General features: G+C 55.7%; 1 protein-coding gene across 2 annotated transcripts; it reads right to left on the bottom strand.

Moving 5' to 3' along the window:
- Positions 1 to 281: 281 nt before the first annotated feature.
- Positions 282 to 22,282, bottom strand: SH3TC2 (SH3 domain and tetratricopeptide repeats 2). 2 transcript variants are annotated; one of them, XM_074552128.1, is made up of 19 exons: positions 21,263 to 22,282; positions 19,647 to 20,042; positions 18,088 to 18,225; positions 16,043 to 16,147; positions 15,139 to 15,266; positions 14,637 to 14,742; positions 14,198 to 14,341; positions 13,896 to 14,097; positions 13,341 to 13,414; positions 12,357 to 12,552; positions 11,301 to 11,437; positions 10,499 to 10,540; positions 8,544 to 10,250; positions 8,269 to 8,449; positions 6,611 to 6,761; positions 6,024 to 6,146; positions 5,433 to 5,583; positions 4,170 to 4,366; positions 282 to 3,608 (listed from the first exon to the last, which is right to left on the bottom strand). In XM_074552128.1, the coding sequence occupies exons 2-19, from the start codon at positions 19,900 to 19,902 to the stop codon at positions 3,417 to 3,419; spliced, it is 4,230 nt and encodes a 1,409-aa protein (XP_074408229.1). In that variant the 5' UTR covers positions 19,903 to 20,042; positions 21,263 to 22,282; the 3' UTR covers positions 282 to 3,416. The 2 variants fall into 2 exon arrangements, with proteins under 2 accessions (XP_074408229.1, XP_074408230.1); XM_074552129.1 differs by lacking the exons at positions 19,647 to 20,042; positions 21,263 to 22,282 and adding an exon at positions 18,955 to 19,037 and having other exon boundaries at positions 283 to 3,608.
- Between the last annotated feature and the right edge of the window lie 183 nt (positions 22,283 to 22,465).

Below are 22,465 nucleotides of genomic sequence, written 5' to 3'. Positions count from 1 at the left end.
TCTCCATGCCCACAGGGATTTCTCACTGAAATGCCCATGCCAGGTGGGGAGTGCCAGGGACAATGAGGTGACAGAGCAGTGCCAGCAGAGGTGACAGCTCCAGGAGTGCCCCCTGCCTGATGCCACCTCAGCACAAGGAGTTTCCAATCCCTACTGGGAGTTATTTTTACATCTATTCCCCATCCTGAGTCACTTCCCTGATGCTCCTGTGCCCCTTCTGCCCTGCCCCAGGACAAGGTGAGCTCTCAGGGCAGCCCAGCAGCACTGCAGGAATTCTTGCAGGAATTCCAGGCCTCTTCCAGGTGTTTCCATCCCAATGCACAGATGGAGAGTTTATTCAAGCCCCTGCAGCCACAGTTGGTGACTCCTGGCTCAGCCTCAGCCCCTGCTCCTCCTCCCCCATACATATTTATGAGCCCAATTATCACTGAACAAGCAGGTTGCTGTGCAAATAAATGATTTTTAATCTAAATTACCCAGTTTACACACTCCCCCCAGCTCTGCTTAGCAGAACAGCTGGTGTTTACCAACTCCTCATTACTGAGCCAGGCAACAGCAGGAGATGCTGCCCAGAGAGGAGCAGCCACCTCTGAGATAAGCTGAGCTCAGGGTTTATCTCTGCCTCAGCCTCGCTGCTCCTCCACGCCAGGTCTCTCATCCAGCCCAGTTTGCACCAGTGTGCCACGAAGGAATGATGTAAAAATGTCTGCTGATAACAGCTGTTATTGTTGGGTGCTGTATTTCTGCAGGAACGAGTCATTTCCACGAAAATCCAAATAAACCCAGCTCTCTGTCCGTATCTGCATTTCCATTTATCAGCATTTCCGTTCTCCCCATTCCACGGGAGGCTCACAGCAGAGCTCAGATGATGCAAGAATTATTCCTGTCGTGGTATTTCCACTGTCCAAAAACGAACATATGGGAGAGAAATCCAGCCCCTGGTCACTCCAGGCCTTAAATGGCCCCCTGAGGCATCAAACAAACAGGAGATCACAGTGCCAGGACTGGGAGTGCTGGAAGGCCAAACTGGGGAAGGACTGGAGCACCAAATCCAAGGCAGGGATGTCCCAGCACCCTCTGGAAGCTCTGGGAGGAAGGTGCTGCTCCGAGCAGCTCGTGCTGCTGCACGTGGCTCCCTCCAGGCCTATTTCCAGCCTGTCTGGCTGCAGGGAGGAAGGAAAACTCCTGGCCTGGGCATGGAGCAGGCAGTCACATGTGGCTGGGGCAGGAGTCACGAGCCACGGCCCCGCTGGTGTCACAGGAGATTTGATCCATCCCTTCCCTTTCCCCTATTTCCGCCGTGTCGGGGCAGGACGCTGTGGTCGATGCTTTCTGCAGGATCATTCCTGTGTTCCCACATTCGTTCTCTTCCTTCCAGAGCCTTCTCCTGGAGCAGCAGCACAGCCCTGGGCAGGCTCCTGCAGTGTCCCACAGAATGCCCCAGGAATGAGGGACAACATCCCCATCCTGGGCAGGCTGGAGGAGGACAGGAGCTGCAGAAGCTGAGCCACCACTGGTGACCTCCTCTGGCACAACCTCCCAAACTTCTCTGCCCACAAAACTGGGGGCTGGAGGGATGGAATATCCTCATCTTTCCTTGGGCACCAACCCAGGACTTGGTGCACATGAACAACAGCTTTAAATTTCATTGTATTGTAAATTTTAATTAGCCCTGGCCACCCTGAGCTCTCATCTCACTCATCACTGCATGTGGGAGCAGGCAGGCATGTGAGGGACAGGGAAAATGATATTTTACAGGATGCTCTCAAGGAGAAAGAATTTTTCCCACCTCAAATTTGTTTTGCTGTGATTTAAGGAGGACACATTTGGTTCCGAAGCAGCTCCAGAGTCTCTGTTTGACTCCTGGAGCTCAGCTGAGTCAGGCCAGTTCAGACACTGAGCTTGAGATTTTAAATAAACTCCTCAGGGCTTCCAGAGCCATCCTAGCTTCTCTCCACACCCTGATTTCCACCTTTCCATCTTCCTCCTGGCACAAAGGTGTGACACACTGCTTTTCCCCACGTGTGAAAACATCCAGAGGATGCTGAGGGGTTGGAATGGTCCAAAAGAAAAAGGAGAACTGACTGAAAAACTGCAGGAAACATCCTGCCCTGGCATGGTGAGCACCGAGCAGCTGCACTGAGGTCAGGCAGCCCATCAGTGGGGTGGGCAGGGAGGTTTGGGGAGCTCTGAGCCGGCTGGATCTCACCCAGGATGGAGATTCCCCTGCTCCGGGCTGGGTGTGAGGCTGCCCGGCAGCCCTGCAGCAATGCCCGGTAAACAAGAGGTAAATAACCATTGCCCCGGTGACAAACGCCTCGAAGGGACTGCGGGAGGCAGCTGAACTCGGCGTTTGTAGAGAGCAGGGAGAGAGAAAATAAATAAATATTCTGTATTTTACAATCCGAGCAGGGCAGCGCGGGCAGGGAGCTGGAGGAACTGGGAGCGGGGTCTGGCTGTGAAGCCCAGATGGCCGCTGGTTGCCAAAGCAAAGAGATCAGCTGGGAAAAGCTCTCCCTCTTCCCTGTGCTCCAGAGCCGCGCTCGGGCTGTGCGGGGAAGCCGCTCCCGCTGCAAAAGTGGGCATTTATTGCTCTCTGCTGGCGATTCGGGCTGAGCAGCAGAGCTGTGCATCCTCCTGCGCCTGGGATCTGCTCGGGTGGGGAAATCCCTCCAAGGTCGGGAAATCCCTCTAGGATCATCGGGCCCGACCGTTCCCCAGCTCTAACCCGTGTCCCCAAATGCCACATCCGCGTTTTGACACCTCCAGGGATGGGGATTCCAGCATCTCCCCGTTCCTGTGCTCCTGCTCCAGACCCGGAGGTTGGGTGGCAGGGCTGGGGTCAGGGTGGCTCTGCCTCCCCCTGAGCGCCTTTTTCTGCCTCCAGATGAGGCTGAGCCAGCCCCTTTATTCCTCCTCACCTCTCTATTCTGTCCCTCACTGGCAAAAGCTTTTGGGGGTGCTTTTTACAGGAGAGGGGTTTGGCAGAGATGCCAGCCCAGACCTCGTGGAGCAGATGAGGATAAATCCAGGTGTAAATAAAGGAGTTGCTGTTCCAAACACGTTTGGGCTGGGCTGAACTGCTGTAAGGTGTGGGGACAGGCACATGGCAGCTCCCCCCAGTCCCCATCCTGGGCAGGGCACTCCTGAACCCCCCAGGAGCTCAGCCCTGCTGCCCCCCCAGCTCCAGCACCACTGCTGTGCCACCCTGCCCTGGCTGTGCCACCTCCGCTCTGGGCACAGCCCTGCTCCTGGAAAACAAGGGCAGGGTCCCAAATGCTTGGGAGGAGGAGCCCAGACCCCTCCAGCCCCTCAGGACGTGGTGCAGGACTCTCCTGGGCTGGTCCTGGTGGGCACACAGACCTTGCATGGTGCTGCTGGATGGCTCCACTGGTGTCCCCAGGGTGGCACACGTGTCACACCACGTGGCCACCTTGGCTCAGCCACCGGGGCCGGTCTGTGGCACAGCCTGGGGTGCCCTCAGGTCCCCCTGGGGCTCCGGGGATGGCACCCAGCTTGGCACGGAGCAGGGCCTGCAGCTCCTGGTCCCCCAGCTCGGTGGCTGCAGCCAGGGCCAGCAGGAAGTAGGAGGCTGCATCCTGTTCATCCTGAGAGAAAACACAGGACAGTTAGGAAGGGGCTTCACTGTAGGAAAGACATTCTGTGCTGTTCTTGTGGGCCAGCAAAGGCCTCCTAAAGAGAAAGGAAAGCCCCAGATCTCTCCTGAGGAAGACACCAAGGTTGTCACCATGGAGATGTGATGTTAAGAGACACAGCCTCTAGCTGGCTCACAGAGTGACGTGGCTCCTTGGTCACCCACTGAGAACTTTGTTTCTTTCCCATAACCAATGGGCAGTGAATGTGTATGTTGGATGAATGTAAATATCTTGAAAAAGTATAAAAGCAACATGTGGCTGTAATGAATCTCTCTTGCACCCTTCTGATGGAGTTGTGCTACTTTGTGCTGTGTCGTGCTCTATAACAACACTTCACTGGAGCTGGAGCAGAGCCTGGGGATCCAGCAGGATCCAGGGACACCTGATTTCATGGAATGGTGCTAAGTGCCAGCACTTCTTTCCAAATTCCCTTCCTCCCTTGAAAACCAGATGTGACCCCCACCCTCAGCCCTCCATGCAAGGCACAGCAGCACGGGAGGGCTCCTCTCTTACCTTCAGCTTGTGCAGGGCCAGGTTGCCCAGGTGCCAGTAGACCTTGCAGTAGTACAGAGCCTCTGCTGAGCTCTGCAGCACGGGGGGACGCATGGCCAGGGTCTTCAGGTAGCAATCCTCGGCCATCTCATGCATGTGCAGCAGGTCATAGGCTGTGGCCAGGCGGTGGAAGGCAACCAACTCCTGCAGCTGATCCCCTGGGGGAGAGAGAGGTGACATCAACCAGCTCCTGCCATGGATCCCCTGGGATACAGAGAGATGAGATCAACCAGCTCCTGCAGCTGAAAGAGAGGTGAGATCAGCCAGCTCCTGCAGGTGATCCCCTGGGAAAGAGAGGGGTGGGATCAACCACATCCTGCAGCTGATCCCCTGGGAAAGAGAGGGATGGGATCTGATCCCTTGGGAAAATAGAGGTGTGGGATCAGCCAGCTCCTGCAGCTGATCCCCTGGAAAAGCGGAGGGATCAACCAGTTCCTGCCATTGGATCTCCTGGAAAAGAGAGGGGTGGGATCTCCTGGAAAATTGAGAGGTGGGAACAACCAGCTCCTGCAGCTGATCCCCTGCAAAAGAGAGGTGTGGGATCAACCAGCTCCTGCCATGGATATCCCAGAAAAGAGAGGTGTGGGATCAATCAGCTCCTGCCATGGATCTCCTGGAAAAGAGAGGTGTGGGATCAATCAGCTCCTGCCATGGATCTCCTGGAAAAGTTGCTGATCCAACTCAATCCATCCCCAGCCCTGCTGAGCCCCTCTGGATGCATTTTATCAGCAGCTTTGGGCATGGATACCTCTGAGAGAAAGCAGAGGCATAGGCAGGGTGGTTGATGCCACAGCTGGACAGATTGGCACAGGAGTGTCATCCAGCCAGGGGATTGTTTAGGGTGCTGGAAGGGGCTGGTACAAGACTGGTCCTATCCCAGACATTTAAGCTGGAATTTTGCCCATCCAAACTATTTCTGTAATGGGAAGGGGTGAGGTTTTTTAGCAGAAGCAGGGCAGAGAGGAACTGCTGAGTCCTGTGCTTTCACCAGACTTCCTGTGCTCTGGGGTAACACAAACCCTCTGCTCTCACACAGCTGAAAAAAGAGGAAGTGGCCTCAAAAAGCTGTCATGATTTTGGATAAGAACAGGTCCAGCAGTGTTAGGAAAGCAGGAGATCCCCTTTTCACATAGATCTGGTTCTCATCCACAAGATTCAGTGGCTCCCCAATAAATCATCAACTTCCCAGTAACTCCCAGTAACTTTAGGGTGTAAATCACTCACCGACCCTGAGGCTGAGCCTGGCTGCCAGCGTGGCAAACTCCAGAGCCTTCTCATAGCCCTGCAGGCTGATCTGCAGCTCTGCCAGTTTGTTGAACAGCCTCAGCTCTGTCTGGGTGGCCTTGAGTTTCCTGGCCAAGGGCACAGCTCCTCCCTGAGGAGAGAGAATGGTGAGCGCAGGGTGTTCCTGGGGGATCAGCACTGCCTGAAGGGGGTGACAGAGCAGCAGGACAGGGACCAAAGCAGAGGATGGCCACTGCAAGTTTAGGTTTTAGTCCGTTGAAAATGAGTTTTAAATCCCAATGGCTCTCAAAGCCTGAGCCTCACATCCCTGCCCTTCCTTGGGTGCCTGGAATTCTGACTGGGTGTACCCAGGAGTGACCAGCGTACATTAACACCACCAGGATTCGTACTGGAAGGAGCCCATTCCCAATCCCAAATAATTTTGGGGTTTTTTTGCAAATCTGTGCTCCAAGCCTCCCACTCTGGCACCGTTGGAATCATCCCATCCCTCTGCACCCTCCATCCTTGAGGCAAAGCCCCCCCAGCCACCACAGGGGGACACAGGGACAGAGTGCTCAGGGGGCTCCATACCCTGTAAAACTCCACTGCCCGGGCCCTGTTCCGGCTGCCATTGAAGAAGGTGTCACCTGCTTTCTCATAAAGGTCCATGGCCAAGGAGAAGTTGTCCCCTTTCAGAGCAGTCTGGATGGCTGCCTGCAAGGAAAAAGGGGCTGGGGTGACATTTGGAAAGGCAGAGACATTGGTGTGATTAAATAAACCTCAAATTTAAGGAGCTGCTCTTCCACTTTTCAGCTCAGCTGATAAAATAATGCTGGGGATGGAGAGGTGCCAGAAGTCTTCAAACCCAAGGGCTTCCCTGGCACTTGTCCCTTATTTATGGATATTTCAATGGGAACTGCTCACTTACACCTCCAGCTTCTTTTGGCACTCCCCCATCACTTTCTGGCTCAATGAACTCACTTCTTTATACCCCAAAATCCTGTAAACTCAGTGGATGGAAAGAAAGAGAGGAAATTCAGTGCCTGAGGGTAAGGCAAGAGCTCCTCCTTCCTTCCAGCAGCAGGCTTACAGTGCTCAGAACTTTCCCTTCCAGGTTTCCCAGCCCCAAAAGGCTGTGATGGGAATGCAAGGCACAGCTCCAGCCACCTCCCCCATACCTGGAAGTACATTTCCACCAGCTCATCCTCCTGCAGGAGGTAATAGAGTTTTCCTGCCTGCAGCCAGGCCTCCGCTGCCTTCACAGCCTCCTGCAGGTCGATGAAGATCCTCAGGCTCTGCTTGGTGCAGTCCAGGGATTGTCTCAGAGCCCTGCAATGGCAACAGGCAAAGAGCCACCTCAGAGGAGTCACAGAGCTGTCCCCAGGCCACCTCCCCAGGGCACTGAGCCCCTGCTCTCTCCTCCTGGAGTTACCAAAGCCTGGGGACAGAAGGACATGGTCACCTCTGAGCAAGGTGTCCTGGTAGGATCATGGACATCTCCATGCTTTAATGCTCAGGTTTAATGAGCATTGGCCACCTTAGCACAATTCAGAACACCAGTGGTCCCACTCAGGCTGCTCCTCACCCCTGGGTGATTGAGAGCTTCATCCAGGTCACTTCCAAACCCAACCTGCCTCCCTAAACCGAGTCCCAAAGTCACTCCCAGCTCCACATGGGAGCACCAGCAGGGAATGCTTGTACCTACATGTCCCAGACAGCACCTGGCACCCAAACCCACACCTCTGCCTGGTGTTTGTCCCTTGTGACATCTCTGCCTACATGTCCAAGCCTCTTTTCCAGCCCCTGGTCACTGGAGGACACAGGGCCAGGCAGTGGCATGAGCCAGAGGGTTGGACATGGACTCAGCTGTGGGGAAAGGAGAGCCAACAGTGTCTAGGGCAGTTTGTTTGCTTGGTGTCTCTCCTGCTAGCAGGCAGGCCCCAGCTGTCCTGGGAGCCCAGGCAATGGGGTGCTTTGTGATCCTAAATAGCACCGTTCACATGACAGGCATCTGCTCCCTGAATACCTTCCCCCTGCACTCACCCTGACCTGCCTGGGGAGGTGAACATCCCAGCTGGGGACAGCCCTGCCCATTTGTCCTTCTGGGACTGGGAACTGCCTCTCCACTCTTTGATCTGATTGCCTTCAAGGTCTGTGGCCTGTCCCAGCCTCTCCTCTCCTCTCCTCTCCTCTCCTCTCCTCTCCTCTCCTCTCCTCTCCTCTCCTCTCCTCTCCTCTCCTCTCCTCTCCTCTCCTCTCCTCTCCTCTCCTCTCCTCTCCTCTCCTCTCCTCTCCTCTCCTCTCCTCTCCTCTCCTCTCCTCTCCTCTCCTCTCCTCTCCTCTCCTCTCCTCTCCTCTCCCAGTCCCACACAGTGTTAGGCAGGGATTAAAGGTGAGCTAATATAGGTTTTAAGCACCTCCTGTGGGTCTTTAGGCCCTCCCTGGGGACAATATCACAGCAGATGTAGGAAGGGCAGCCTTGGCAGCTGGAGGCTGAAACCAGACTTACCCAAAGAGCAGATAAGGAGCCTGTTCTTGCTGGGGAGTGGTGATTAATCATTGGGATAAGCTTCCACAGGAAGCAATGAATTCCCTGTCACTCTGCTGAAGCCTGGATGTGTCCTGGAAAACTGTGTTTGGCCACACTCCAGCTCTGTCTGGGACAACGTTTGCCCAGCTCTGGTTGACATTGAGCTGCTCCCTCTCAGAGCACAGTGACAACTCATAAACCTCAGAACCAGAGCTGTGGGGCAGATGGAGCCACCACCACCCTGCTTGAGGGACACCCCAGGAAAGCCAGCACACTCTGTCAGCATCCCACAGCCCAGGCACTCACTGAGGTGTGCCCAGAGCCTGGTAGAGCTGGCTGAGGGCCTGCCTGGCACTGGCCTCCATCTCCCTGTCCTGCAGCTGCCGTGCCAGGGATGCCCAGTGCTCGTGGTAGGTGATGGAGGCCTGCAGGTCAGGGCACACTCTGCTGTAGAAATGGCACAGACGCTCCGTGATGTGCAGCTGACCTGTGTGGGACAGGGAAAGGGAGAAGGACAGCTCAGGGAACAGTATTGGGGACCTAGCAGGTTCAAACACTGCCCGGCTCCCCTCTGTACTCACTCCTCAGGTTCTGCCACTTCAGGGCAAAGCCCAGCGCCAGCTCATAGCATAGTTTGGCATCTTCTCTCCTCTGCCTGTCCACCATGGCCTGTGCCAGCCACAGCAGCATCTGTGCCAGCTCTGTGTCCATCTCTCTGTGGCCCTGGAGCTCGCTGTAGAGCCGCACTGCCCACAGCAGGTACAGCTCAGCCAGCTGGGCCGCCCCGCACGACAGGCTCAACTGGCCCAGGTTAGCCAGGGCCACGGCCTGGTTCCTGCAGCTCCCCGCCTCCTTGGCCTTGTGCAGGGCCCTCAGGAAGTTCTCGGCAGCCTCTTGGAGGCGGCCCTGGGTGGTGAGGGCCATGGCCAGCAGGTTGTGCACGGCGCCATGCGGGGTCTCGCAGGCCGCGCCGCACAGGCAGCGCCGCAGCCGCCGCAGGAGCTGCCCCGCCGGGCCTGGCCGCCGCTGCAGCACGTAGAGCCAGGCCAGGCACAGCGAGGACTCAAACGCCTCCTCCTCCCCCAGCAGTCTGGCCAGATCTGCTGCTCTAGCTGCGTAAGGTATGGCTGCATCCAGCAGGCCATGCTGGAGGTACATCCTGGACAGCACGGCGCAGAGCGTCCTCTGCATGGGCACGGCCCTGCTCTCGCAGCAGAACTGCAGAGCCTGCCTGAGGTACAAACAAGCCACTGCTGGGATGCTGCTCCTGTCCTGCTGCTGCCTCCCCAGGAGCTTGGAAGCGTTTTGGAGGATGAAGCCGGCTCTCCAGATGGGGGTCGGTGTGCCCTTGGTGCTGCTGGGAACAAAGGACCTGACGGAGGCCAGCGCGATGTTCGGCAGGCACTTCTTGTCGTAGAGGTAGCCCAGGGTGGCAGTGGCATCCAGGGGCCCAGCACGGCTGCCTGGGCTGAGCCAGGTGGTGCTGAGGCACTGGAGATGCTCCAAAAAGGGCAGCACCTCCTCGGTCCTGCCCAGCTGCAGGAAGAGTTTGACAATGAGGAAGCAGATCCGGGCCTCCAGCGGGGCATTGCCCATGGCGATGGATTCCCTCAGGATGTAGGTGAGGAGCTCCAGCTCGTTCTCCGAGCTGAAGGAGCGGCCAGGCAGGCACACGAGCAGGGTCACCGTCTTCCCCAGCAGGGAGGAGAACTTGTGCTTCATGTTCTGCTTCAGGTAGATGGAGGCGAGGCTCCCGTGCAGCGCTGCCAGCAGGGGCAGGTCGCCAAAGCCTCTGTCCAGGACACTCATGGCTTCCTCAAAGTACACCCGGGCCTGGGAGAGCTTGAGCTTTTTGATGCAGAGCTTACCCAAGAGGAAACAGAGCCTGACGTGAGCCCAAACTGAGTGAGTCCTCTTGGCCCAGTTCCGGGAAGTCTCGAGGTACAGGACCAGTTCATCCTCATCAGAGAAGCCATAAAAAGTGGAGTGGAGAAAGGAAAAGCTGAGATCATAAAAGCTTTGGAAACTGGGCACGAAACTGTCTTGGTTGAGGAAGGTCAGTATGGGGTCAAAGACATCTGCATCCTCCATGTGGCCAGCGTTGAGGTCGATGAAGAATTTGGGATAATCCAAGTCGTCCAGCCTCTCCAGGAGAACATCTTCCAGTGTGGCAGGGGCTATTTCACTGCCTGGGCTGGACAGCTCTGAGGTGCTGCTGGTGGCCCAGTCATTGATCTCCTCCCAGGGCTGGAGCACCTGGATTTCTTTACTGCCATGGAGAGCAGCCTCTGGAAGGGACAGGGAAACCACAGAGTGATCAGGAGGAAATTCTTCCCTGGGGCTGCCCCACCCCTGGAAGTGTCCAAGGGCAGGTTGGACAGGGCTTGGAGAAACCTGGGATAGTGGAGGGTGTCCTTGACCATGTCCCTGGATGACCTTTAATGTTCCTCCCAACCCAAACCATTCTCTGATGTTTCCTCCTGTCCAAGTTCACCCTCAGCAGCCATCACCAAAGCCTTCCCCTCCTCGTACTCACCTGGTGGCACTTGTGGGAACACAGCTGTGGGTTCAAACCCAGCTGTACAAAGAGACAAACAGAACACAAACCCCAAATCTTTGGTCAGTGTCAATGTGCAGAAATCAGCTGAAGTCCCAAAGCCACCCAGCCAGAACAGAGAAAGTGAGAGCCCCCAGAAACCCCAACCCTGGTGCTGCAGGCCAGGCTCAGTGGAGAGCAGCACCTGCCAGGGTGAATCCCAGCTCAGGAGCTGCCCTGGCAGCAGAGAAGGGCCCTGCAGACTCTAGCATGGCAGGGTCACCTCCTGAGGACACCTCCAGCCTCTGTCACCAGACTGAGCACAGGTGTCACAGACACTTTTTATGGAAAATCCTTTTGTTAGGGAGAAATGAGAAATGTAAACAATGATTATCTGCTGCTGTGGAATGCAACAAGTGGATCTGTGATTGGTGTCATGTGGTTGCTTCTAATTAATGGCCAATCACAGCCAGCTGTCTCGGACTGTCCCAGTCAGTGTCAAGATTTTATTATCATTCCATTCTTTTTCCTTTCCTTCAAGCCTTCTGATGAAATCCTTTCTTCTATTATTTTTAATATAATATATATATAATAAAATAATAAATCAGCCTCCTGAAACACGGAGTCAGTCCTCGTCTCTTCCCTCGTCCTGGGACCCCTGTGAACACCACCCCACACAGGTTTGTGCTGCCTCCACCCCAGCAGGTGCCTCCACTGCACCCCAATGATCTTGGGGCTCTCCAGGCCTGCCCAGCTCTCCCTGGGGATGCAGGACTGGGATATAAAGAGAGGGGACACTCACCCAGCCTGTACACAGAGGTGATGTCCGTGTGTGCCAGGTCCCCCAGGAGGGTGGCAAAGTGCTCCTCGTCACCATTGCAGGGGATGTGCAGCACTGGGGACTTCTCCTCTTCACTCAGAAACACAAAGCCCTTTCCCCTGGGGTGGGGCAGTAGAAAAGAATCAGCTTGTGCCCAGCCCCTGGCACTGCGGATGGCATGGCATGGCATGGCATGGCATGGCATGGCATGGCATGGCATGGCATGGCATGGCATGGCATGGCATGGCATGGGAAGTTTCCCCATCCCTTCTCTTCCTCCCACCACAGGAGTTGTGTTGCAGATGAACACAGGATTCTGGACACCTTCTCCATCAAGGTTCTCCAAGAAGGAACAGAAAGGCACCAGAAGAAAGGGCTTATTGGTCTGGTTTGGAATCCAGAAGCCACAGGACACCACCTGATCTGCTCTTCCTCTTCTGGAGTGTCAGAGAAAAGTGCTACAACTCACCTGGAGTGACTCTGAGAGGGGAAAGCCCAGCAGACCTTGGTTAAAACCTTGTCCTCCTACCCACACTCTTGGGATGGGCCTCGAATGGAAGCCACCACCAGAGCCAGCTGCTGAGTCAGGGTGGGATTCACCCCTCTCCCTCCCTGGACAGCTCTCCCTGTGTCCTTGGGAAGGTGTGAAATTCTGCTCTGGGCCAGTTCTGCCTCCACACCCAGGGCAGGAGGAAGGAGAGCAGGATTTGGTTTCCTGGGCAGGGAATGCTCTCCCCACCCTTGCCAGGCTCCCAGCCCCTCAGAGCTACAAACTGAACTTTTCTAGGACAAACTGGGAAGCCAGATTAGCCCAGGGCTGGATCTGTTCCTCTCCAAGAGCTACCTGAGGCAGGTGAAATGCAATTTTTTTGTCTGGGCTGCAGCAGAGCCTGGCCAAAGCTTCTGCTCACACCTCAAACCCACCCTCTGTGAAGGTCCTGTAAGGGGAATCGCCTGCCCTAGGCTCTCACACAGCCTTGGGGTGGGATTTGGAGCCTCCCCTCCCTTTTCTCCAGAATTTAATTTAAATAAACTCACAGGGGTTCGCAAGGTTCAGGGTTTACATGTCGGGTGGGAACGAAGCCGATGCTCCTGGTGCTGAGGGATTTGCCCACAAACCAGGGCAGCCCAGGGATGAAGAATCCAATGATTTCTATGGCATCTCCTTTGGAGAAGCTCAGCTCATCCCATGCTGCTCCTCTGTGGTCCTTGGTGGCGATGCACCTGCCTCTGACTGGGAAACCAAGGCAAAAAAGGGAATTTCAGTGGGATCCCTGCTAAAACTCCCTCACTGGAAAAGACCTGGGCAGGGAGAGGCCATGATTCCAGCTGGAGAGGGCTGCCCCTCTCTCCCCTGAGATTTATTGTGATCTTGGGTCCAGCTCTCTGCCTTTTCTCCTTGAGACGTGGGTTATAGTACAAAATAAAAGAGGGATGGATAAACTCCGCCCCTCTCCAGCTGCAGCCTGGAAGGTGGCTGGAAATACGGATTTTCACAGAAAAATCCCTGCCCTATCTCAATTCCGCCAAATCCTGGACAGTGCCAATGTCCATCCCTACATGACAAAGTCACAGCTGCAGGGCTCTCCTGTGTCCAGCTTGCTCTGAATCGGACTGGACTGGGCTTAAGAGCTGGATACAGGGCACAGGTTTCACTGGACCTCCTGTGTCCAGCTTGCTCTGAACTGGACTGGACTGGGGTTAAGGGCTGGGTGGAGGACACAGGTTTCATGTGAGCACAAGGTGGGAACCTCACGATTTGAAACCTCACCCCTGAAAGAATGAAAAGAAACATAAAATTGAAGTAGGGCAGGGAAAAGCCAGTGGCAGGAGGGTGTCACCAGCAGCTCTCTGTGCTCCTCAGAACGTGGTTTGCAAGTTCTGATCTGCATTCCAGAGGGCCCAGAGGTGCTGCATTCCCTCAGAGCCCCTGTGGCAGGGTCAGTCCCAGAAGAACAGATGGATTTGTGGCCAAACCCAGGTTTGGTGCCCAGCCTGGGACAGTGCCCAGGTGTCACTCACCAATGGCCCGAGAGCTCGTCCCGCTGATCTCCTGGGAGAGGCCAAAGCTCACAGCATAATTCCTCAGGAACCACCTGCAGGGCAAAGGGGACCTCAGTGGTCCTGGTGAGCACTCCTGAGCTCAGGCCAGCCCAGGGATGGTGTCCCACCACAGGGGAGGAGCAGGATAAATTCGCCATCTTTAGGAAAGGTTTCTCCAAGTAAAAGGCTCAGCCAGGTGACCAGTGTGAAGCCCCACTTTGGCTGGCATTGCCTGAATTTTTTCTGCCACTTCTTCATCTGTTAATCAGAGATAACCTCATGCATGACCTCAATCAATATCTTACAAAAACCACATCTGAAGTAGGAGCATGTCCTTGCTGTGACTCATTGACTGCACCTGCATTAATTCCAGGTTTTATGCCTAATGTGGACCCTCCTGGAAATATCCTCACAGAATTGTGAGGCTCTTGTCCTTTGCCAGAGGCAAGAGGATCTTCCCAGCCAGCCTTGGTGCCAGTCATGCACCAGCATCAGGAAAGAATCCTGGTCTGAGCCCTTTCATTCAGCACTTACTGGTAAAAGGGGTGGGCTATTGGCTCCAGAGCAGTCACGGGCACCACGCCTCGCTGTCCCGTCAGCAGGGACATCCCTTCCCATCTGGAATCCTGTCCAGCACTCTTCACATGGACCAGCTCGTTCCTGCAGAGCTGCAGACCCTCCTCTCCCTCCTGCTCCAGCTTGCAGACCCCGGGCACTGCCCTGCAGAAGAAGTTCCCTGCAGAGAGAGAGTCAGAGGTGGCATCAGTGCACCAGGGGCTCCAGCCCAGCCCTGCTGGGGGATTTTCAGGAATTCCCCATGTGCATTCCCATCACACCTTCCTGGAGGAGCAGATCCATGTAGATGGTGGCCAGGTGCTCCTCATCCACGGTGACCCTGAGCTCTGTGTCCTCCACCAGGGCACAGTCCAGCCAGAACTCCTGGGCAAGGAGCAGCTGCTCCAGGCAGGTCCCCACGTACCCTGAGAAGCCAAGAGGGGCATCAGGATCAGCACCTCCCTCTCTGGGCAGCAGGAAGGGTCTTGGGGATTTCCAAATGTCAGGCAAAAGCTTCTAATTATGTCTCCAAAATTTCCCAAACGGAATCCTCCCAATTCTCCCGGATCCAAACAGAGATTTCATAAACAACAGATTGCAAAGTTTTCTAATTCATCTCTCACTGTCCATCTCTCCTGAACATTACAGTTCTGTAGTGTCAGGCAATGCCTTCTCCAAAAACCCTCCTCACACTGTCTGTTTAGACCTTAGAAACATTACCTAAAGTCAGATAGGTGGAAAACTTCCAGACTTCCTCAGGGGTTTTGAAGGTGAGGAGGAAGCGATCCTCATGTGCCTGCGTGCAGACCAGCCTGGCTGACAGCTCCTGCACAGGGAGACAAAGCAGATCAAGGGACACTCCTGGAGCCGTGAAACCCAGCAGGGACGGAGAGTTCAGTCCAGGCATCCTCTCTGTAGCTGGGATTTGTTTGTATAAAACCCAGCCTGAGAACTCTGTGCCTCTCCAGAGCTGTTCCCTCCAGCAGGGACATGGATTTGGTGATCCCAGCCCTGGGAATTCCTATTTAAGCTCAGATCTCCCAAAACATCCCAAGGCTCAGCTTTGCCCCTCCCTTGCCATCAAGTTCATCTTCCCCATCATTCCAGTCCCTCACAGAGTGCCCCACAGTGGCCTTGGAGGAACTCCTCAGCTGGGTTTGGCCCCCCAGCACACCTCCCACCACTCCAGGAGCATGCCAGCACGCTGGCACGGGGTTTGTACCTTGAAGAGGGCACAGACACTTGTGTCATCACTCTCCAGAGCCCACAGCCTCCTCCTGGCAGCCTCCTGGAGCTGGGCATTGCGGTGCCCGCAGGAGCGGCTCTCCACGGAGAAGGAGAGAGAGAGCTCTGGCAAGGGAAAAGAAGAGGGTGGAAGGGCAGGAGGAGCTCTGGGGCACCCACAGCCACCCCTGCCACCCTGCCAGGGCCACCAGAAACCCAGCTGTGGGCTGAATTGAAGGCACTTGAGATGATATTTCAAGTTAGGACTCAGGTGTTTATTATTTCTTATCAGTAAAACAGCCTCACTACTGTGAGTTCTGCAGCTTTTCATTAGAAGGCACAACATTACCAACAATCTCTTGTTGCAAGGTCTTTTAAGAACTATCCAATTAAGAACTGACACCTGGATTATTTCCCCTTTCAACCCAATAACTGATCCCAGAGAGCCCCCAGTGTGAACTTTTCTGCCCAATTACAAAATGCCACCCAAACCCATGGAGAAGGAGGAAGAAGACGCATGAAGAAGAAACCCAAGCCCTCCATCTTGCTTCCACCCACAGCACACTATAAACCCCAAAATCTAATTTTCTCATCAAGTGACACACCTACACTGCTCTCTACAATCTATTGCACACTTTTGTGGTTTCTAGTCTATTCTGGAGTTTAGGGAACCTTCTCCATGAATGAGGGTCAAAGTCAGTGCTCCCCTGGGGGTCAGGGCACCCCAGAGCAGACAGAGGAACATTCCCTGTGTGCCCTGGGTTTTCCCATCCAGCCTGCTGTGATGCTCACACAGCACAAGCCCAAGGTGAGACCCGAGGCACCCAAGCCTCAGCACCAAGGTGAGACCCGAGGCACTGCAGGAGCCAGGGAAAGTGTGAGGCGCCCCAGGAGCTCCTTACCTGGGGGACAGGTGTTCCTGAGAGCCAGCAGCACCACCGGGGGCTCCGGGGAGCCGTGTCCTGCCTCGGGAGCGGGGCTGCTCCTCCCTGCCAGCCCAGCCTTACCTGGAGAGGAGGGAACAGCAGAGCTGCTGGGAATGCTGTGCACAACTCTGGGATGTCCTGCCTCGGCTGAGAGCTCCTGGAGCACAGCCCTGCACATCTGCTGGGGACCTGCAGAGCTCCTGGAGCACAGCCCTGCACATCTGCTGGCACTGGGACACTCTGGAACCAGCCTGAAGTCGTGCTCAAGGCTGGAGAGACCCGTGTGTGACAGTGTTCACAGGGGTTCTTGAATCAGGGAAGAGACAAGGATCTGACTTTATGTTTCAGAAGGCTTGATTTATTATTTTGTGATATATATTACATTAAAACTATACTAAAAGACCAGAAGAAAAGGTCTCATCAGAAGGCTGGCTAAGAATAGCATAGGAAAGAATGATAACAAAAGTTCTGTCTCGGAGAGAGTCTGAGCCAGCTGGGCTGTGATTGGCCATTAATTAGAAACAACCACATGAGACCAATCCCAGATGCACCTGTTGCATTCCACAGCAGCAGATAATCAATGTTTACATTTTGTTCCTGAGGCCTCTCAGCTTCTCAGGAAGAAAAATCCTAAGGAAAGGATTTTCCATAAAAGTTGTCCATGACACCCATGGGAGTGATGGGGTCTGACTCCATCATTCCCTTGATGTTGGGTTTTTTTCCAGTGCTGGAGTGGCTCTGGAGTGAGGAGATTTCCCTCCCTTTTCCGGGCCAGATCCTCAGATGAGCAGATCTGTTTAAAGGGTGAATCCCCAGCAGAGATTTTTTTTGGAGGAGGCTTCAACTCCCCAGCACAGGAGAGCCAAAAATCTTCATTCAAAAATTCGAAAATCAAAATGAGATTTTCTCCCCTGCCTGCTTTTCTGGGTGTCCAAAACCCAAGCAGCATTCTCCCTGCTCCACACATCATCAGCTATTGCCATAAAGGATTCAGGGCCTGCTATGTGAGCTGCTAATTATGTTAATGAAAGCTGAGGCACACACAGCTCCAGCCCTGCTCTCCACAGCTGCATTGGCAGTGGAGGGATAACCAGATTAAACCCCAATTTTTGTCAGCAATCAGACAGGATTTGTAAGATAAACATGTACCTGGAGATGTGGAGCTGGAATGTGCAGCAGCTTTTTAAAGTCATTTCTTTGACCAGAACTCTGCTCTACAGTTCTTTTCACTGAGCCAGCTCTGCCAGCCACTCAAACAAACTGGTATTTGCATTCAGAAATAGAATTCTTATTTAAAGAAATAGAATTCTCATGTAGAGCTAGCAAGTAGAAAAGAACAGCCCAAGGCTGGACAGGCCATGAATGAGTTTTGCTTTGAAAGAAAAGGGTCTACATTGAACAAAGTCTCAACATTTCATGTGGCAGCTCCACATGAGGAAATGGAGAAGGGGAAGTGAAGGGAGGCAGAACTAAATCTGAGCTGGCTCCTGCCATTGCTCCACTCCTGGCTGCCCTCCTCCCTTCTCTGTGCCCACAGAGCCTGGCAGGGTCTGGGGAGGGTACCTGGTGCCATTCCCTGGGGATGGAGATGGGGATGGGGACGGGCATGGGGATGGGGCTTAATGCCATGCCCTGGGGATGGGGATGTGTACCTAATGCCATTCCCTGTGGCTGGGTACCTGATGCCATTCCCTGGGGGTGGGTACCTGATGCCATCCCCTGGGAATGGATCCCTGATGCCATTCCCTGGGGATGGGTATCTGATGTCATTCCCTGAAGATGGGGCCCTGATGCCATTCCCTCAGGATGGAGATGAGTCCCTAGTGCCATTCCCTGGGGATGGGGACGTGTCCTTGGTGCCATGTCCCATGGATGGGTACCTGATGCCATGCCCTGGGGGTGGGTACCTGATGCCATTCCCTGGGGGTGGGTACCTGATGCCATGCCCTGGGGGTGGGTACCTGATGCCATTCCCTGGGGATGTGCCCCTGGTGCCATTCCCTCAGGATGGGGTTGGGTACCTGTTGCCATGTCCTGGGGCCGTGTCCCTGGTGCCGTGTCCGTGTCCGTGTCCCTCCACCATTGTCCCCGGCGGTGTGGGCTGTCCCCGTGGGGCAGCAGCTCAGGGGCCCAGGGCCAGCAGGACTCACACTCCTCACCTGGAGGGGGGGCAGAGGCGTCCACACCCCTGGCAGGGTCCTCCCGGCCCGAGAGGTGTCCCTGGGGTGTGACAGGTGGGACGCTGCTCGTGCCACCCCTGCCAGCAGCAGGGCACAGCCCATCCATGGGTCCCCAGTGCTCACTCCGGTTGCTCTCGCAGCTTCAGTGTTTATTTTCATTTGAGCCAGCTCAGAAAGGGAACTGGGAGCTTTCTTTTCAAGAGACCAATTGAAACTGCAGCTGGGGAGTTGTTCCCAGCCGTGCCAGTGACTCACTGACCTCCTCAGTGCCAAAATACTTTGTGCCAGTGGGCAGCAAACAGCTCCAGCCCCAGGCATGTCCCAGCACTCAGAGCTGCACTCCTGGCTCCAGGGCTGGTGCTCAGGGCACCTTCTGGCCCTGGCTGAGCCATGTCCCTCCTGCAGCTCACTGGGACATCCTGGAATGGGAATGGTGCCCTGGGGGATGCCAGCACCCATGGGCTGTGCTTGGAGGGATCCTGGGCAGGGAGGGGAAACACCAACAGCATGGGAATAAACCAGCCCCAGAGTCACCCTGTCCCCTCCCTGGCCAAACCGTCCTGCCTCACTCCCTACACATCCCAATCCAAGAGGAGAGAGCACAGGAGCCATCCCAGAGGAAAGGCAGAGGGGCCAGTGCTCAGTGCCAGGGTGTCCCCAAGGCTCCCAGCCCATGGCAGGAGCCCTGCAGCCCCACGGGCACCTTACCTGTGCATCCCAGTGCCAGCTCCGGGTGCCAGGGGGTCCCCAGGCAGCAGCCCATGTGTGCAATGACAGCAGCACAGGGCTGGCACAGGGCTGGCAGGGGCAGGGCTGCTCGCTGCCCGCCCGGCACGGGGCTGGGCACGGCCACAATGCACAATGTCCCCTTTGAGAGGGCACTGCCACCGCGGGGGCGGCGGGCACGGGCGCAGGGCGGGCACAGCAGGGACTCACTGCAGCAGCCGGTGCTGGAAAGGGCTTTAAGGGCATCAGTGAGCTTTGGAAAGGCCTTTAAGGGCATCAGGTCTGGCCACACACCTAATAGTGCCAAGGGCACCACTAGACCATGTCCCTTAGTGCCACAGCTATGTCCTTTAAATGGGGACTCTGCCATGCCCTGGATGGGCTGTGCCAGTGCTTGCTGAGCCTTTCCATGGAGAAATTCTCCCTGATATCCAACCCTGGTGCAATTTGGGACCATTTCCTCTCCTCCTGTTCCCATTCCCTGGCTGTCCCCTCCTGTCACAGCTGTGCAGAGCCAGCAGGGCCCCCTGAGCCTCCTTTCCTGCTCTCTGCCTCCAGGAGGGCAGTGCCCATCCCACATGGCACATTCCTGCCATTCCTCCCCTCGCTCTGCCAAGCCTGCCCCAGCTCCCAGCTGCTCTCCCCCATTCCCAGGGGCAGAGCTGCTCCCTCACCTTTGGGGGTGTCCACCTGGGGCCCATCCAGCGTCCTCCTTGTGGGTCTGGCTGAGATCCTGCTCCTCTTCCCTGCCTGATGCTTCTCCTGTGTCACCCTGGGGGCAGCTGGCAGCACCATGGGCATCTCTGGCACCCACAGCCAGGTGAGTCCTGCAGCCCGGGCACTGTGGGCACCTCGGGGACAGCACTGAGCAAACCCCAGCTCCAACAGCAGCAGGAAGGGCTTGGCTGCCCTGCAGGATCCCTTGGGCATCCCAGGATGAGGGTGAGCCTCATTCCGTGCTCACTCACATCCTCAGAGCTTCCCCAGCCCTCGGGATTTGGGGTGCCTGGGAGGGCTCACTGAGCGGTCCAGGGTCTGCAGAGCATCTTTGGGCAGCAGCAACACAGCCCCTGCAAAATAAAACCCAAAGGGGTTTAGGGAGAGAATTTTCAGGCTGGGAGGGGTTTTAGGGATGGGTTTTTGCTGCAGCAACCAGGCAGAGCCACCACTGCAGGGATTTATGTGCTGGGGGTGCTCCAGGAGCATTGCTGGCTCTCCCAGGCCATGGACTTCTCCAGAGCAGGGAATAATTAATCCAGGGATTAATTATTACATTAATTTTTATAGTAGGGAATAATTAGGCCAGGCTGGATGGGGCTGTGAGCTTACTGGTGCAGTGGAAGGGATTTAATGGTGGGATTTAATATTTTAATATTTTAATTTTTTTAACACAAATGTCTTCCTTTGTGGTTGTGAAATGTCTTTTTGTTTTTAAGTCTACCTTGACAACTTAACAACCAAACCCATCCCTGTACAAGCAAAGGTGTCACCTCCTGTTTGACCTGAGCTGGAATTTGCCTTTTGGCCAGCAAGCTGAAAACCTCTCACTCCACTTCCTCCCCTTCTGCTTCCCAACAAATAAATGCTGGATCTGCCTGGGAGAGCCCCCATCGCTGCTGCTGCTGCAGCCTGGCCTCCCTGGAAAAGCCAGGGATAAGTCTGGAATATTTCCTGGGACCTCAGCCTGTTCCAGAGGGGGTTCTCTGCCTGTGCCCGCTCTCCAGGGGCGCTGCTCCCTCTGCAATCCCAGTGCCAGCCACACTCCCTGCCCTGGGCACAGAACAGGGTCAGAGTGGCTGTGCAGGCACCCTCGGCTCGGGGACAGAGCTGCCACCAACCCCAGAGCTCTGCGGGGCTGACACCCAGCCCTGGCACCAAAGCCCCTCTCCCAAACCCATTTCTCAGTTCCCAAAGCTCCCAAACCCTCCTGTCCCTCTCTCCGTACCCATCCCTGAGCCCCTGGTGCCAAAGTATCCAAAACCTCTTGTCCCTTCCTGAGCCCCTGACCCAGGCGGCGCCAAAGCCCCGAACTCTGCGCTCCAGTCGGGAATTCCAGAGGCGCTGGATCCAGCCTGTATTCCAGAGGCCCTGAATCTCTCCAGCCGGGAATTCCAAAGGCTCTGGGTCGCTCCAGTCTGGAATTCCAGAGGCCCTGGATTGCTCCAACCCGGAATTCCAGAGGCTCTGGATCGCTCCATCCACCCGCGCCAGCTGCCGGCTGGCTTTGCCCAGCTGGGCCAGAGGGCAGGGGACAGTCCGGGACAGACACACAGACTGCGGCTCCACTGACCTGCTCCCAGCTCCGCTTCCCTCCCGGAGAGCTCCCGCATCCAATTCCAGCCTCTCTGGAGCTCCCGCATCCAATTCCCTCCGAGCCCCCGGGAACGCTGCTGCGCTGCCGGGATGGAGCTGCCGGGGCTGCGGACGTGTTTGCGAGCGTGCCCAGCGCTGCCACTCCCTCACACGAGGGGAGGAATTCCTTCCAAGAGCTCCTTATCATCCTGGGAACCTCCGCTTCCCGGCAGAGGTCAATGAGTTACCCGGGGCTGGGTTAGAAACCGCGGCTCCCGCAATTCCCAGGCGCCTCCTTCGCCTGGCCGGGCAGGAAACAATTCCAGGGGGGCTCCATGGGCACCGTGTGCCCGTGCCAAGGGCTGGGATCTCCCTTCCCGGGCAGGAACAGCCTCTCCCGGCCTCACCTGTGCTCTGCTCGCAGCAGAATCCCGGGAGAGACATTCCCTGGGGAATCCCAGCTCCGACACCCCTGGCAAAATGCAAATACAGGCACAGAACAACAGATCTGTGCACCCAGCAGTATTGGTGCTAAAGTCCGCGGCGCTGGAATCACGGGGAGGTTTTTCCTCTTGGAAGCGATGAAAATAGTTAACACCGAGATTTCCCAACGCGGAAAACATGAAACAGTTAACACGGAGGTTTCCCAGTGTGGAAATCATGAAACAGTTAACACCGAGATTTCCCGACGTGGAAGGGATGGAACAGCTAACACCGACATTTCTCGATGTGGAAATCATGAAACAGTTAACACGGAGCTTTCCCGACGTTTCTGCTCCTTCTGAAGTCGGCCATTCCTTGGCAGGTTCAAAAACGAAGCCTCGTGGCTTTTCAGCTTGTTATTCCACACTGGAGCTGAAAGCAAAGGAAGTCAGCCCAGAGCCGGCTTCGCTGGAGGAAAAAGCAAACAGAAAAAGATGAAAGGTTTTGTTTGAGGCCAAAGGAGCCCTTGGTTCATGGTTTGATCCTCTGGTAGCCACTTTGGTGTGAGATGGAGCTGAGCTTTCCTGCCCTCCCTCTGAAATCCCGGTGGGGGAGGGCTGGGAGCTGGCAGGAGCACAGGGGACAATTCCTCAGGGACATTTCCTCATTCCAGAGCTCTGCCTTCGCTGTCACCCTGTGCAAATGGCACAGAGCAGTGATAAGCTCCTGCCCCCTCCAGGTTCTCCCGGAATCCAGGACTCCTCGGGCTGCTCACCCA

Source organism: Zonotrichia albicollis, chromosome 15 (assembly GCF_047830755.1).
Source record: "Zonotrichia albicollis isolate bZonAlb1 chromosome 15, bZonAlb1.hap1, whole genome shotgun sequence".
In the NCBI taxonomy this organism is placed as follows: Eukaryota; Metazoa; Chordata; class Aves; order Passeriformes; family Passerellidae; genus Zonotrichia; species Zonotrichia albicollis.
Note: the sequence above shows the minus strand (reverse complement) of the source record. Positions and strands in the feature narration are given on the sequence as shown.